At 38.4% G+C, this 17,726-nt stretch overlaps 1 protein-coding gene across 2 annotated transcripts; it reads right to left on the bottom strand.

Moving 5' to 3' along the window:
* Positions 1-11,363: 11,363 nt before the first annotated feature.
* LOC122024486 (endonuclease 2-like) lies at positions 11,364-17,240 on the bottom strand. 2 transcript variants are annotated; one of them, XM_042583124.1, is made up of 9 exons: positions 17,031-17,240; positions 16,782-16,956; positions 16,062-16,169; positions 15,910-15,965; positions 15,752-15,835; positions 15,588-15,680; positions 15,449-15,516; positions 11,702-11,775; positions 11,364-11,599 (listed from the first exon to the last, which is right to left on the bottom strand). In XM_042583124.1, exons 1-9 carry the CDS (start codon positions 17,145-17,147, stop codon positions 11,505-11,507), a joined length of 870 nt encoding a protein of 289 aa, XP_042439058.1. In that variant the 5' UTR covers positions 17,148-17,240; the 3' UTR covers positions 11,364-11,504. The 2 variants fall into 2 exon arrangements, with proteins under 2 accessions (XP_042439058.1, XP_042439059.1); XM_042583125.1 differs by lacking the exon at positions 16,062-16,169.
* Between the last annotated feature and the right edge of the window lie 486 nt (positions 17,241-17,726).

Raw genomic sequence — 17,726 nt, 5'->3', positions numbered from 1 at the left:
CCGTGCCAAGCTCCCTGCTTAGACTTTTCCCGTGCCAAGCTCCCTGCTTGGACTTTTCCGAGTCAGGTCAACTCACCTCGGGTCAACCAGGTCAACCTTGACCAAGGTTGCACTAACAATCTTCCATCAAAATACAACTCTTCTGTTTTCGTCAAACATCAAAATACAACTCGAGTCAGGTCAACTCGAGTCGGGTCAACCAGGTCAACCTTGACCTAAGGTTGCACCAACAATCTCCCCCTTTTTGATGTTTAACAACACCATAACCTAACTTAGGTTTTCTAATGTTCTTTCTTGAACATTCTCCCCAAACCTACACTCTCCCCCTTTTTGACACACATCAAAAAGAGTGAATCAAGGTCAAGAGTTTCTTCCTAATGAAAGTCCCATACCTTTCATTGAAACTCTTAATTTCCCCCTTGATACTAAGGTCAACAATTAACTTAGTGATAATCTCATATCACTCAAGTCTTTAGGAGTAAAAACTCCCCCTAAAAGTCAACTTCCCTTGACTAATAGGTAAAACTCCCCCTAAAGGTCAACTCCCCTTTGATCATTGCACCAACAATGTCTTGGAGAGTTCCAAACCTTTAGAGACCTAAAACACCAATTCCTGAGCTGAAATTTCAGACAACCAGTCGAATTTCAGCAAGTTGGCACGCCCTGATCGGTCACCGGACCGATCAGGCTTCCTCTGGATCGGTCCAGTGACCGATCCACACAGACCTGGACCGATCAGGGAACCTCCTGATCGGTCCACGACCTCTGATTTCTGATTTCTGAAATTTCCTTCTCCCGAAATTCAGAAACCTCTAGAAAATCACAGAAAATTTCAAAAATTATAAAATTTTGAGGATACATTCCTCATAACATATACTATCATGGAAAAATAATTTTCTAAGAAAATAACTTCCATTTTCAAAACTTGATACAAATTTCAAAAGTCTTTGAAATAGTTCAAAGTTAACTCATCTTTGTATCACTTTGCTCAATGATGAATGCTATCACTAGAAAAGCTTCATCAAGGTTTTTCAAATCAATTTTGAAATGATTTTAAACCATTTAATTTAGGACCACAATCTTTGGGCTAAATGTACATGAATTGTACATAAGCTTTCCCTATGATCCCCAATTTCGAATTAGGCTCATCTAGGTACAAGAACTATGCACCTTGATCCTAACTCATCATCCTAATATCTCACACACATCTAAGGTGTATCAAACACATTCAAGTCAATTTTGATGTGATATATGGGTTTAGGTCATCTTAGGCTAAGTTCTCATGCATTTTCTAAACAACAATTTGATCTCCATATCAAATTGTGTTTCTTATCCTTAGATCAATTTCATTGATTATAAATGCAAGAAATGATGACATGGCATAAAATGATATCATACATAATAACATGTGCCAATGTCATGATGTCATGGCATAAAGTATGAAACTTAAATAAAACATGACATATAAATAACCTAAGCATTATCATGACATTTTAAATGATCATAAAATAAATATGATGTCATGACATGACATATGACAAACAATATATGGCAAATAACATGTCAAGGTATAGAAAATACCTAATTCTAGTCTTAGTTGCCATTTTTGATATTTTGATCATTTTGCCATAAATTCTATATTCCTAAGTGTAATAGACCTAAAATCACATACCAAGGATGTTTAGATCACTATGTGCCAATTAAATTGACTTAAGAGAACTCCTCAAATGTGATTGGCACATCCTAATCACCTTAGGAATAATTTTCAAATTCATTTTCAAGGCTTGATTGCACCTTGAAAATTCCCAAAGTGCCACCTTTTGCCATGATTAGGTTAACTACCTATTCAAGTAAGGTTAACATACCCTAACTCATCTAGCGTGATGAAATCACGCTCCTAGGAACCCAATACCTATTGGAGCTCATTGGGTTCACTAAGTATTCACTAGGGATGACTTCCCTAGCAACCCTTCTAATGACCCTCCTAGGCTTTGAAGCCTTGGTCATTTGGGACTCATCAAGATCCACTCTAGGGGTGACTCCCCTTGTGACCTTGGTGATGGTCTTCCTAGCCCTAGATTTTGTTCCATAATCGAATGGAAAATTGTGATAAGTGGGCTTGACCATTTGGGACTTAGGTTTGTGACCCAAACCTTTCATGTCCTTGGACTTGGGTTTTTGACCCCTAGACCCTAGAGTCAAATCCTCAAGAGCCTTTTCTAAAGAGTCAAGTCTTGACCTCAAGACTTGATTTTCTTTCTCTAATACCTCAAGCTTTAATTTTTCATTTTTCTTTGAGGTATTCCTAGGCATGTGTCTAGTTGTTTTGGGATTCCTACCTAGGTTTTCCTTAACCTTAGATGAGTTGATCCTAGGGTTGGCTTTCCTAGTGTTATCCTTATCTAGGCTCACATGTGTATTGATTCCTATAACTAACATGCTTATCATTCTTGACAATAGCAATAAGGCTACTAGCATGCATCCTACTAGAATTGCAAGAATGTGCCTTAGAGATTACCTTAGGGTTTGCCCTAGCTCCCCCTATACATGTGCTTGATCTCTTGTCCTTGTGAGGTTGCCTCCCCCTCGGACATTGGCTCCGATAATGTCCCCTTCGCTTGTATTGGAAGCACACCACGTGCTCCTTGCACTTGCGTATCGGGACTCCGGCTTCCTTGACCTTTGGCGTCGGTGGAGTCTTCCTTATCCTCTTTGGACATTTACTCTTGTAATGTCCATATTCCCTACACTCAAAGCACATTATGTGTAATTTATTCGAAATTAAAATGCTTGAGTTACCTAGGATTGAGGATGGTTGTATGCTTTCTCCTTCATCCCTTCCGGAGATAGAAGCTTCTTCTTCTTGCTCCGATCTTGAGGAAGAACTCTCCTCCTCTTCTTCCTTAGATGTTGAGTAACCCTCAACTTCTAATTCCACATCTCCATGGTGTGAGCTACTTAGCTCACTTGACTCCTCTTCATGGCTTGAAGTGGAGCTCCCCTCATGGAACTTGGCCAAGTTGTTCCACAATTCCTTGGCATTGTTGTAACCACCTATCTTACACAATATATCGTTAGGTAATGAGAATTCAAATATTTTCATTACCTCGTTGTTGATTGTGGATTGGTGGATTTGCTCCTTCGTCCACTTCTTCTTATCAAGAGGTTTTCCTTCTTTATCTATCGGAGGAGTGAAACCTAATTGTACACAACTCCAATTTTCAATGTTAGTCATAAGGAAATACTTCATCCTTACCTTCCAATACGCGAAGTCGTCGCGATCGTAGAAAGGTGGAATGGTGATGTCTTCTCCGAGTTGATCCATCTCTAGCTTGTGCTCCCTCGGGTGTTAATCCGGCGAAGAGCGACCTGGCTCTGATACTACTTGTTAGGATCGATGATCGCGGCTAGAGAGGGGGGGTGTGAATAGCCGACCCCAAATCTTCGCGTTTCTTTCTACAAACTAGGGTTAGCGCAGCGGAAATAAAAACAAGAAACGAAGACAAGAAATCAAACCTCAATACGCGTCGATGTAACGAGGTTCGGAGATGAAACTCCTACTCCTCGGCGTGTCCGTAAGGTGGACGAAGCCTATCAATCCGTCGGTGGATGAGTCCCCGGAGAACCGGCTAATATATACTCCTTGTGGGTGGAGAAACCTCGCCACAATAACTCTTGCAACAGCAAGATAGAAGTACACAAAATACAAAGAAGCACAAGACAATATGAATGTAAAACAAACACGCTTGCCTTCTCGTCGACTGGTTGAAGCAGCAACTTCACGAGACGCCTACAACAGCAGGAACCCAGTTGAAGAAGCTCACACGAAGCTTCGGAACTCAACAAAGCTCAAAAGCACAGCAGCAGCTCAGTAGAAAGAAGAGGAAGAAGAGATGAGAACAGTAGCTCCTCAATCCCTTTTATAACCTGCGAAGAAGACACAGAAGAAACTAACCGTTGCTACGCAACGGCTAGGACGTGGACCGATCAGGCTTCATCCTGATCGGTCCAGGGTTCTTCTGATCGGTCATGGGACCGATCAGGCTCTATGCTGATCGGTCCCCAGACCGATCAGAACGCTTACAGAGAGTTGCCCAACTCTCTGTGCGTATCCTGATCGGTCCCGGGGACCGATCAGAGCTCCCTCTGATCGGTCCAGGGTCCGATCAGCACCCTTTTCTCCCGAACTTCTTCCCTTTTGATCGTTGTTTCCTGATCGATCTGGAGACCGATCAGATAACACTCAGTAGGCTACTGTTTGGTTACTGATCGGTCACCAGACCGATCAGATAACCCAGTGTATCACTGGATCGATCCACTGATCGATCCAGCTCTTGGTTTTCGCCCAAACCAAGTTCCACGCCTTCCAAACCAATATCCAGTCAACCTTGACCTATTGGTATCTCATGCTTAGCATCAGGTCACTCCCTTGACCTGCTAAGACTCCCCACCAAGTGTCCGGTCAATCCCTTTGACCCACTTGGACTTTTCTCTTCATGTCAAGTATCTGGTCACTCCCTTGACCTACTTGATCCTCTCAACACCAGATGTCCGATCACCCTTGATCCATCTGGATTTTCCCTTTCCCGGCTTCACTCACCAAGACTTTCACCTAGCTTCACTCACTAGGATTTTCACCTGGCTTCACTCACCAGGATTTCCAATCTGCTCGGCTTCACTCACCAGGACTTTCCAACTGCCTGACTTCACTCACCAGGACTTTCACTTTCACATCCGGTCCAGAGAACGAGCTACCGAGCCCTCTCTGACCACAGTTCGGAGAACGAGCTACCGAGCCCTCTCCGACTTCCATCCGGTCCAGAGAACGAGCTCCCGAGCCCTCTCTGACCTCAGTCCGGACAACGAGCTACCGAGCCATCTCCGACTTCCATCCGGTCCAGAGAACGAGCTCCCGAGCCCTCTCTGACCTCAGTCTGGAGAACGAGCTACCGAGCCCTCTCCGACTTCCCCATGCTAAGTTTCTATACTTGGACTTCTCCGTGCCAAGTCTCCATACTTGGACTTTTCCCGTGCCAAGCTCCCTGCTTAGACTTTTCCCGTGCCAAGCTCCCTGCTTGGACTTTTCCGAGTCAGGTCAACTCACCTCGGGTCAACCAGGTCAACCTTGACCAAGGTTGCACTAACAATCTTCCATCAAAATACAATTCTTCTGTTTTCATCAAACATCAAAATACAACTCGAGTCAGGTCAACTCGAGTCGGGTCAACCAGGTCAACCTTGACCTAAGGTTGCACCAACACCCTTGACCAAGGCTTTGGCACAGAGAAAGCATGATGGTCACACTAGGTCATTGAGACTTAGAACCTACACTGATTGGCACTAGTGCTAGTGAGAGATTGTTAGTGAGAGCCCTAGAGCCAATCATGTAATGATTGTTGTATGGACTCGATGTATCATATTCCTATATATATATAAAGACATTTCTTTATGGTTATTATACTTACTTGTATTGGTGCCAAATAACTAAGTATAATAGCGTCCTTGAGTGGAAGGTTCTTATTTATATCAATAGATTGGTTGAATTGATAGTGAGATGATATAGAGAACACTACTCTTAATCATTCCTAGTCAAGTATTAACATTCAGGGACAATGTTAATGCGTTGAGACTAACATGTAGGTCAACTCGATGACTTGATCTCACAAGTCATTGATATAGAGATATCAAGTTGACACATGGGTATGTATTGGAGAATGTATACTGAATGACTCGCCATGAGAAAGTATCATAGATCGTTATATGAGTGTCATATACTTTCTCATGTGACTATTAGCATGACTATCAATCCTTGGACCTGAAGTCACCATGGTTCCCTACATAAGGAGTTGCATACTTTGGCTTCGTCAAACGTCACCCGTAAATGGGTGGACTATAAAGGCGACTACTGGGTATGTAACAAATTATGCGAAGGGATGTGAGTGATGTAGATGAGATCTATCTGTCACGCCCCGAGGGAGTCCCTGTCCGAAGAAATTTCGACAACATCTCCCCTGTACGGCTGACAATCTGAAATTGTCTACAATGCCCTCTAGGCAACATATACCTCGGCCAACACGGCCGAAACAATAACAATAATATAAGGTAATCACCCACACATTTAATAGTTAATAAACTAGAAAAGTGATAAGAGGACTAAAAAATAACCCTACTCAACTACACCTGTAAAGCACAAAACCGATGTCCTACTCCACTACACCCATAAAGCTCAAATCCGACGATAAAATCAATTCACCTTTTCTGCCGTCTAAGCAGGCATGTAGTAAAACAGATCCAAATAAAAATCATAGACAATATCCATAAAGTAAACTAATACAAGTCCATATGTCAAAAGCAGAATAAGTCTAAACACAGTCTAATAAAGAAGAACCAAAAGACCAACAAACGTCCTCGTGGACTGCAGGGGACTAGCGACTGGAACTCTCCGGACATCATCAACTTGAAAAAAAATAGCAACAGAGGAGGGTGTGAGTCCAACACTCAGCTGGTAACAACTGATATGCATAATAAAGAAAATAACAACCAGCACTAATCATGTGTACAATCTCCTGATACAAGAAGGATAAATGCAACTGAAATAAGCATGAGAAAACTGTACTAACCAGGACCAGGGTATAAGTATAACAGGGTCGTCAGACCGAGAGTATCATAAATCCTGTATGCATGTCAAACATATGCATCCATCCAAATGCAGCATATAAGTGCAACAAACACAATCAGTAAATGCATCAATGCATATGATGCCAATGACATGGTCACCCCTGACGCAAGTCAGCCATCTCACACACGATGGTGAGACCGAGTGGGTAGGGCTGTGACAACCGTGTACTCTGCTATCACTGCTCCTGATGAGTGACCGAGTGGACGGGATGCTGTCGGAGTACACCTATCCTCCTACCCCAAATCATAAGTGGGGGAGCACAATGCTCTCATCTCCCGGTACACGATGACGGGGAGGAATCTTTGTCGGCTACCACGCTGCGTCACACTACCCATGAGTGGACCAACGGAGCCAAACAGAGTCCAACCGCCTGTCGGCTACCACGCTGCTACACTAAACCAGCGGAGCCTAACAGAGCAGAACTGTCTGCCGGCTACCACGCTGAGTCACCGGACCAACGGAGCCAAACAGCAGAACTGCCTCACACCTGTCTGATATACCACTAACCCATGAGTGGTGGTGTGTGCAGATCCATGTAACTGGCGATGTGCTCGATAATAATAGAGCAGACTATCACACAACATGCAATCATGCGAGATGATGCATGACACTAAGCATGGCAAAAATCCTGAACCTATCCACAGATATAAAATGTGTACCCTAGCATCAATGGATCAATCTGAAGATCTAAGGTACATAGATCAGATAAGGTATCAAAAACCCTAGGTCCTGAACACAATAAACACATGGTCGTGTCATTATCCCTATAAGCATGTATAATCAAGTAGGTACTAATATGAAGTGCATAACAAGTAAACAAACAAGCATGTAACAGATCAGGTAGTGACCAACCGAAGCAGATAAGAAACACAATCATTGCTATTTGTTAAAAACATTACTATGCATATCAAATGACATAAAGTCAAAGTACCCGCCTCTAATCGAAAAGTCCAATCTGGTCCGAATACGACGTCGAGATACTCGTCTCGCGTCAAAGTCCTGTAGTACATGAAATCTAGATTTAGCTAATTACATATAAATAAATTAGCTAAATCAAATCCTCGAGAAGCTAACATAAATCCAACGATTAATTAGGGTTAATTTACCTTAACCCTAATCATACCATTAGATCAACTCCAAACTTAATCCATTTACACATAAACCTAAACAAACAAATCCAAGCACAACTTACCCAATTTAGCCCTCCTTTGTTGATTCGCAGCCGAAGAAGTTGCTGCCGAAAATGTTGGTTGGAGCTAGATGGAGCCGCTAACCTCCACACGAGTACCCCAATCAGCAATTCCCCTTACAACCTAAGTATCCGAACCAAACATGTCACCCACCAATCTGAATTAAATTGATATATGAACCAAACCACAACTTACCTAAAACTAAGTATCTTCCTGCCAACTCACAACCACAGATCTTGCTGCTGGAACTTGTGGCCGAAGCTATGGGTCATCCTTAACCAGTGATGCTTGGATCCACAGTGGAGTCGCTGATCTCTCTCTCAAATGTGGCAGCAAGGAGACCCTATGTAAGGCACTGCTCGGCCGAGCGGAGGAAGAAAAACAGAAGGGAAGAAAGGTTCGGCCGGCGAGATCACAACGAGCAGGAAAGCTAGGGCATGGCTGTGAAACGCTGAGAACAGAGGGGAGAAGAAAACTCACACTCTGCAGTGGCACGCGTAGGAAGAACTAGGGCTCGGCGTCGGCGTTGGTCGATACTGGCCACTCGGCGCAAGAGGGGAAAGAACGACGTCGGCTGTGGAAGTCTCCATAGCGAGGGCGACGGGCAGAGGAGTAAGGAAGAAGGGGAAAGAGAAGAGGAGGGGATTGGCTTGGGTTTTTATCGCTCAGGGAGAAGAAAAACCGCCGCATGCGACGTCGGTTAGGGCAAGGATCTGCGTCGCAGGGCTCGGGAGGAAGCCACACGGGTGAGGGAAAATGAAGGAAAAAGAAAAAATAAAAGAAAAAGAAATAAATCTTTTCCTCGTTAAAACGGGGTAGCCTAAACAGACTTTCCCGGGCCTCGTTTTTATCCCCGTTAACTCGTCCATACAAACTCCAAAAAATTCCCAGAAAATTTTCATAAATTCCGGAAAATTCCCTTATTATTATTCGCCATTTTTCGGTATTTTACACTATCCCTCCTATATGACAGGAGTGACATCATGATTCTTGATAGAGTGAGATCACTAAGTGCATGGCCATGCCCAAATGAGTCAATATGAGATATTGAGCTCATTTGATTAGAGTGAGTCTACTTGGAGTTCAAAACATAAATTGATTAGAGGATGACACGGTCTATGCCTCAGTTGATCAATTTAGATGTCAAGGATAGAATGACATTATCATATATTGTGAGAGTCATAATTAGTAGTCACAAAGGTGATGTTGGATCTCAACATTCTTGTAACTTGGGTAATAATGATGTGTTGCTAGATACCACTCATTTCTTATGTTTTTAAATGAGTTTAGGGGCATTACCAATGTTACAAGAACCTATAGGGTCACACACAAAGGGCAATTGATGGAGATTAGGTTCATATGATGGACCAAGAGGATTAGGTTCATGTGATGAACCAAATTGAATTAGGAGTAATCCAAATTAGACTAATTGAGTTGGACTCAATTTGATTCATGTGTAGAATGAGTCTAATTTAAATTATGATTCATTGAGTCAATTTAAACCAATGAATAGAGATTCATTAGATTAAATTGACTTGAATAAATGGTTAGATTTGATCAACCATGGTAGATAAAAATGTCAAGTTTGACTTGACTTGAGAGAGAAGATGAAGAGTCAAGTTTGACTTGACCAAATGCCACCTCATTGTGACTTGGCATGGGGCCGGCCAATGATGGTGTTCCACATCATCAAGGCTACATCATAGTGTGCCACCTCATAAGGAAGACCAAGGGTCATGACTCTTGGTATTACATGGAGGTTTAAAACCCTCCTTTATGTGGCCGGCCACATTAGTGCAAGCATTTTGTGCTTGTTGTAACTTCTTCTTCTTCCTCTTCTCTTCTCTTGTTCTCTCCCTCTCCTCCATTGCCGAAACCATTCAAGGGTCCTAGCACACTCTAAGTGGGTTTTCTCCATCTTTTATCCGTGTGGATACGTGTAGAGGAATATACACTTGACACTCTACGAAATCCGGCAATCGTTTGGACGAGCGGGATAAGCGAAGGGCATCGCGACAAGGGTAACACTCTTATCATATAGATCTAAGGTAGATCTAGGATAAACAAACATGTACATGAATTTTATTTATCTTCGCACATATCTGTGGCAAGACTTTGAGGTTTCTGTAACACAAAAAACGATTTTTGTAGTTCAAAAGTCCCAACATATAATATCAGACTGAATAGTAATTATTATCTTGTGAACTGAAAAAGAGAATTTTGGGAGAGAACAAGAAAAGAGATAAAAAAAAAAAAAAAATTATCGTTCTAGGTATTATAAAAAAGAAAACTTTATTTAATAATAAGTTCTAGGTTTTTATTATATTATCTGAACTCGACCTTTCGGTCATCTACACGGAGAAACGATATTTCTAAGTGGCTAAGTTGGATTAAGTTATTTTAATGTGGTTGACAAAGAGTTTAAATTAAGTTTAATTGATGTTTGTGAAGTGTATCTACTGTACAAGGACTTAGAGCTCACGGAGCTAGTTTGGCTCGAAGGCGTCGAGATGATTTTTTGCTAGGTAGGAGTAGACTACTTAAGTGGATCAATTTGAAGCCTTCGACCATGGACTATTGGTTCAAGTTCTAGTCTATAACTTAGCTTGGTCTCGTGAGACTTTGCATATGCTTATGTGGAGGTAAACCAAGTGTAAGCCAATTACAAGGGGATTTGGTTGCCTAGAGTAGTTCAATTGACTAGGGGGTCGACTTAATTTAAGGTAGGATTATAAATGAATTGAACATTTGTGAATAAAGTTGATATTCAACTTGATAAGAGTTTATTTATGCCCATTCAATATATACAAGATGAACTAAATAAACAACTCGTTCAACTAAATATATGTGTATTTAGCTCGTTAATATTTGTGAACAATGTTTGTGAACAATATTTGTGAACAACATTCATGAATAATATTCACAGACTATGCTCATTAATAAAATTTTTATCAACATACTAAATAAACAAAAAAATATTTTAAAATGAACAAATAAGTTTGAATTATCAAACTCAATAATCAATCAAACAAATAAAAATTTTAGACAATTAAATAAACTTGAATTGAGAACTTAATAATATCTAAATGAACTAAGTTCAAGTTAAATTTGAATTATGCTCAAACTCATAAAAAATAAATCAAGCTAAGTTTAAATAATTATTTCAATGACTTGATTCATTTTAAACTCGGCTTGACTTGACTCGATTACCTTATCAATTAAATTGAACATTCCTAAGTTTGGCTTAACTTAGCTTATTTACAACCCTAATTCAAGGGGTCAATGAAGATAATAGTTTTGTTCAAGCAATAGACAATTGAATTGTTTAGGATTTCTTATTGATTAGTAATATAGTTGTTGGTTCTCTAACAATAACTTGTGCTTTATCAATCAACTAGGGGTTATTCTAGTAGATTGAAGGCGCACAAAAAGTGGTTGTTAAAGGTCTTCTTATATAAGCTTTTGGAGAGTTTTGAGTTTGAAAGGCTCGACAAACTATTGTTGATATTCCTTTTATCAAGTTCTTACATTGCTCAAAGGTGTTCAAAGGCGTAACAATAGGAAACCTTACTCAAATATCCAATTGACAATAGATTAATAATAAGCAAAGCAAAGGAAACATGTCTTCATGTTGATCACTTGAATATGCGATTCAGCGTCACAGCTAACCTTACTGCACTCTCAGCAAGCCTTAGATTAACAATAGGCAGTCTGCTTAAGAAATAATCATCTGCAAGCACGATTTCGATGACGATTAACCTCTTAAACATTGTATGTTTATACTTGTGCAGCATGTAAATATGTTCGATTTGATTCTATGTTTTCAACTAACCTTCCAATGCTGTGTTGTTTTTGACGTCCTTGTAAGCCCAATTGCATGCCGCCTTTATGCTCTCAGATGCATATCTGTGAAAATTATAACAGTTAGTGTTAATGCATGAATTGGTACTGATGCTGAAAAATAAAAGCTTATTGAATTCCTATACGTCCAAGTTTCACACTGAAAAACAAACTGTTTCTTTATTGGCATGGTTAAAAGGGCCTCTCTCTTTTAAAAATTATCAAAACAATAATCTATCTATAATTTTCAACCCAAAATAATCCTATGCACTCTATCTTAGAATTATTTTGTGCAAAATAATAGCACATTAGAGCTGCTTGGTATAAAATAGTACTTTCTTAGAGTTATTTTATATAAAGTAGTTCCAAGATGATACTGTTTTGACCAAAGTAGAGTTAAAATAGCTCGGAGATGAGCTACCTTGGAATAATTTTGACTAAAGGTGGTCAAAACAACTGTTTTGACTTAACTTTGATTAAAATTGTTCCACTTTAAAGTTGCTTTATATAAAGTAATTTCAAAGTAGCTCTAAGACAGTGTTGCTTTATACAAAGCAGCTTTAAAATGGAGCACAAAAGAGTATTTCGGAACTTATATAAAATAGTATCTCCTTAAAGACGTTTTACATAAAGTAGCTCTAAGATGATACTATTTTGACTAAAATGGGATAAAAATAGTTCAGAGATAAAACTATCTTGGAGAATTTTGACGAAAAGTGGTCCAAACTATTTTGACTCAACTTCGATTAAAATTGCTCCACTTTAGTGTTGCCTTATATAAAGCAATTTCAAGGTGACGTAGTTTTATACAAAGCAACTCCAAAGTGGTACTATTTTATACAAAGTAGCTCTAAGATAGTATTGTTTTATACAAAGCAACTTTAAGATAGAGCGCAAAAGGCTATTTCAAAAATTATATAAAATAATATCCCCTTGGAGTTGTTTAATATAAAATAGCTCCAAGATGATACAGTTTTGACCAAAGTGGGGTAAAATAAATTCGAGATTAAGCTACCTTGGAGTAATTTTGACTAAAGGTGGTCAAAACAGTTTTTACTCAACTATGATTAAAATTGCTCCAATTTAGAGTTGTTATATATAGAGAGTAATTTCAAGGTGATGTCGTTTATACAAAGCAACTCCAAAGTGGTACTATTTTGTACAAAGTATCCCTAAGATAGTGTTGCTTTTTACAAAGCAAATTTAAGATGGAGGACAAAAGGGTATTTTAGAAATTATATAAAATAGTACCACCTTAGAATCGTTTTATATAAAGTAGCTCTGAGATGATACTATTTTAACCAAAGTGGGGTTAAAATAGCTTCGAGATGAAGCCACCTTGGAGTAATTTTGACTAAAAGTGGTCAAAACAATTGTTTTGACTCAACTTTGATTAAAATTGCTCCACTATAGAGTTTCTTTAGATAAAGCAATTTCAAGGTGATGTAGTTTTATCCAAAGCAGCTCTAAATGGTGCTATTTTATACAAAGTAGCTCTAAGGTAGTGTTACTTTTGACAAAGCAGCTTTAAGATGAAGCATAAAAGGATATTTCAGAAATTATATAAAATAGTACCTTCTTGGAGTCATTTTATACAAAGTAGCTCCAAGATGATATTGTTTTGACCAAAGTGGGGTAAAATGGCTTCGAGATGAAGCTACCTTGGAGTAATTTTGATTAAAGGTTCAAAACAACTGTTTTGACTCAACTTTGATTAAAATTGCTCCACTTCAGAATTGCTTTAAATAAAACAATTTCATGGTGGTGTAGTTTTATATAAAGCCAGTACAAAGTAGCTCTAAGGTAGTGTTGTTTTATACAAAGCAACTTTAGGATGGAGCGCAAAAGGGTATTTTGAAAATTATATAAAATAATATCTCCTTGGAGTTGTTTTATATAAAGTAGCTCCAAGATGACACTATTTTGACCAAAGTAGGGTAAAATAGCTTGGAGATGAAGTTACCTTGGAGTAATTTTGACTAAAGGTGGTCAAAACAGCAACTTTGACTCAACTTTGATTAAAATTGCTCCACTTTAAAGTTGCTTTAAATAATTCAATTCCAAGGTATAATTTTATATAAAGCAAGTACAAAGTAGCTCTAAGATAGTGTTGCTTTTTACAAAGCAAATTTAAGACGGAGTGCAAAAGGGTATTTCAGAATTATATAAAATAGTATTACCTTGGAATAGTTTTATATAAAGTAGCTCCGAGATGATTCTATTTTGATCAAAGTGGGGTTAAAATAGCTTCGAGATGAAGATACCTTGGAGTAATTTTGACTAAAAGTGGTCAAAACAATTGTTTTAACTCAACTTTGATTAAAATTGCTCCACTTTAGAGTTGCTTTATATAAAGAAATTTCAAGGTGACATATTTTTATACAAAGTATCTCTAAAGTGGTGTTATTATACAAAGTATCCCTAACGTAGTGTTACTTTTGACAAAGCAGCTTTAAGATGGAGCGCAAAAGGGTATTTCAGAAATTATATAAAATAGTACCTCCTTGGAGTCATTTTATATAAAGTAACTCCAAGATGATATTGTTTTAACCAACGTGGGGTAAAATGGCTTCGAGATGAAGCTACCTTGGAGTAATTTTGACTAAAGGTGGTCAAAACAACTGTTTTGACTCAATTTTGATTAAAATTGTTCCATTTTAGAGTTGCTTTAATTAAAATAATGTCAAGGTGGTGTAGTTTTATATAAAGCAAGTACAAAGTAGCTCTAAGGTAGTATTATTTTATACAAAGCAGCTTTAAGATGGAGCGCAAAAGAGTATTTCAAAAATTATATAAAATAATACCTCCTTGGAGTTATTTTATATAAAGTAGCTCCAAGATGATACTGTTTTGACCAAAATGGGGTAAAATAGCTTCGAGATGACGTTACCTTGGAGTAATTTTGACTAAAGGTGGTCAAAACAACTGTTTTAACTCAACTTTGATTAAAATTGCTCCACTTTAGAGTTTCTTTATATAAAGCATTTTCAAAGTTGTATAGTTTTATGCATAGCAGCTCCAAGGTGGTGTATTTTGTACAAGCGGTGCTTGTTTTATACAAAGCTACTTTAAGATGGAGCACAAAAGGATGGAGCGTAAAAGGGTATTTCAGAAATTATATAAAATAACACCTCCTTAGAGTTATTTTATACAAGGTAGCTCCAAGATGATACTCTTTTGACCAAAGTGAGATTAAAAAAACTTTGAGATGAAGCTACCTTAGAGTAATTTTGATTAAAGGTGGTCATAACAACTGTTTTGACTCAATTTCGATTAAAATTGCTCCACCTTAGAGTTGCTTTGTATAAAGCAGTTTCAAGGTTATATTATTTTATACAAAGTAGTTCCAAAGTGGTGTTACTTTGTATAAAGTAGCTCTAAGGTAGTGTTGCTGTATAGAAAATAGCTCCAAAATGGAGCGTAAAAGCATATTTTGGAAATCCAATAATTGTCAAAACAACTATTTTGACCTTGTTTTAATTCAAACTGTTTAAAGTTGCTTTGTACAGTGCTACTTTATACAAAACAACTCTAAGATGGTGATGTTTTATACAAAGTAGCTCTAAGATGGAGCGTAAAGAGGTATTTCGGAAATTAGATAATGGGTGGGCGTTGTTTTGATAATTTTTAAAAGAATGTCCTATAGATGATATGGATAAAAAAGAGTGCTTTTAATTTCTACCAAAAAGTTTTAAGCAGAAGAAGTCTCAAATAAACACAAACTGCATATGGCACTTACATATCAGGGCAAGTAACATCATTATTGTTGCATTTCTCCCATTTCACAACTTGATCAGACCAGTCGCCCTGTTGTTCAAACGAAGCTTTAGCCAAAACCAACACAGAAACATGGACAAGTTCATGGCAAATTATCTTACCGTGATATTCTGTTTGAGTGTGTCGACAAATTCCTCCATAACATTGTCGTAAAATCGATCTTCGGCTGTCTCAATGATCTCTTTATCCCACACCTGAATCACAACGCACATCAACATAGAAAAATAGTCGAGTACAGAGACTGACAAGCACAAGAAATTCCTACACTGTGGAGCACTGATTTCCGTCTGAACCAACGAACATCGATTGTATTTCCTCCCCTATCGGAAGTAAATCCAACATGTAGAGGCTGAAAATCGCTCAAAGTCACTATTAGTTCGCTCAAATACCCAAAGAAAGCATCTTAGAAATGCTATTTTGTACCTGATGGATGTCGCCCATGAAGTGGGATAGGAATAGAAGTGCCTTTGTGAGATTATCTGGATTACAAGTGAACAATCACTATATAGGCAATGAAGTGAGCATCAATGATATGGTCTAACAACAAGAGTGGGAAAACATTTTTGATGAATTACATTGGGGTTCATCAGCTGAGCTTCCATAGGTGAGAAGCTGATTAGTATAGTTAGTGATGGCACCTGAGACACACCTCCCTCTCACACCCCCTTCATCTTTGCAGTCCCCTGTTAATAACCAACATATCATTGTTAGCATTATAAACTCGAATAAAAAGGTACCATTTTTAATTCATATCGTTAAAAGAGTATCACTTTTATAAAATCTATCATCGTAGTGCTTCGCCTATAATTGGATTCTTGAAATATTCTTTATAGTTTGACCAAAACTATACCATCTTGGAACAGGTTTTAATAAGATGGAGCATGTTTGATTGAGTAGTTTTAATTAAAGTTGGGTCAAAATTGCACCTCCTTGAAGCAACTTTTGCCAAACCTACAGCAAGGAAAACTGACCAAAGTTCCTCCAAAGTAAAGCAAATTTAACCTAAACTAAGTCCAACTTTAGCACCTTGGAGCAGCTTTGAGTTGGAGTGGTTTTAACCAAGATAAGTCATAATTGACCTATGCTGCTCTAAGTTTGACCAAAATTGTTTTAAAGTGATCTTTTAAAAAAAAAAAAAAATCCAAACTGCTCTAAGATAGTGTAACTTTAGTCAAAGCTGTTATAAAGTGGAACACAAACAGATATTCAGGTATCAAATTATAGGTGAAATATTTTTTTAACACTATAGATAATTGGACGCTCTTTTAATAAATTCTGAGAATGAAAGCACTCACTGTTGTAATTATAAGTGCAAAGATCATCAGGAGTGTCGATGTAGTGAAGCTCCGACGACCAGCGGTATCGGAACTTGATTCTGTCTGCCCATGGGCAAAGTGTGCTGAGGTCGTCTCCTGCATAGGCAGGGAGTAGCTCTTTAACTGCTGCCGCTGCAGACTCACTTAAACGATCCTGAGGCCAACCAAATGGAACAATAAACACAGTAAATAGAGAAGTAGAAGGAGGAAAAAGGTAGAAGAGGATACTTGTGCAATCTTGCAAATGATCTGGTGGCCATCGAATCCCCATCCGTAGGCGAAGGCTGGGAGTGATAAGAGCAGGAAGAAAGAGGGAAGACTGTAGGACTTGAAGTTGGAGCCCATTTTCTAGACAAAAGAAAGAGGAGGATTTATTTTTCTGTTATATTGCTCTGCACTTTTGGCTCAATCTTTGTCATTGTAGCAGATTGTAGCAAACAAATGAAAGGGAAGCTCGAACAAGACAAGTAAGCGAGCCAAAATATTAGGTTTTAATTAGAGGGCAAAAATAAGAAGGGACAATAATAATAATAATAATAATTATTATTATTATTATTAGAGAGCCGGCTATCCACACCCTATGAATAATTAAACACACCTTAATTTTTCTTTATTAAAAATATCCTTAGATAGAAAATCTAAAATATCTTTTTATAAATTTTATATCTCCCTCCCTTCTTTCTTCTTCCTCCGCCCCTCTTTCTCCTTCCTCCGCCACCGCTCTCTTTTGCTCTTTTTTTCTCTATTTACCTAAACCCTAACAATCTAATATCTCCCAAAATTTCATTTTTGTAACAAATAAAACACGATGGACCATGAAGATCCAATTCCCACGAATAATGTAAGTTTTTTTCCTATTTTTTTCGTGCAGTATGATTGTATATTTGTATCATTGCGATTTGAACGGTAGCAGTCTAAAAGTTA

Source organism: Zingiber officinale, chromosome 9B, assembly GCF_018446385.1.
Source record: "Zingiber officinale cultivar Zhangliang chromosome 9B, Zo_v1.1, whole genome shotgun sequence".
Lineage (NCBI taxonomy): Eukaryota > Viridiplantae > Streptophyta > Magnoliopsida > Zingiberales > Zingiberaceae > Zingiber > Zingiber officinale.
Note: the sequence above shows the minus strand (reverse complement) of the source record. Positions and strands in the feature narration are given on the sequence as shown.

Excerpts from the sequence above, each read along its gene's own strand:
- LOC122024486 (XM_042583124.1), bottom strand. The coding sequence starts at position 17,147 with ATGGGCTCCAACTTCAAGTCCTACAGTCTTCCCTCTTTCTTCCTGCTC. Across the intron at positions 16,170-16,781 it reads TTGCACTTATAATTACAACA|GGGACTGCAAAGATGAAGGG; the intron begins GTGAGTGCTTTC and ends GGTTATTAACAG. Across the intron at positions 15,681-15,751 it reads GGAAATCAGTGCTCCACAGT|GTGTGGGATAAAGAGATCAT; the intron begins GTAGGAATTTCT and ends GTTGTGATTCAG.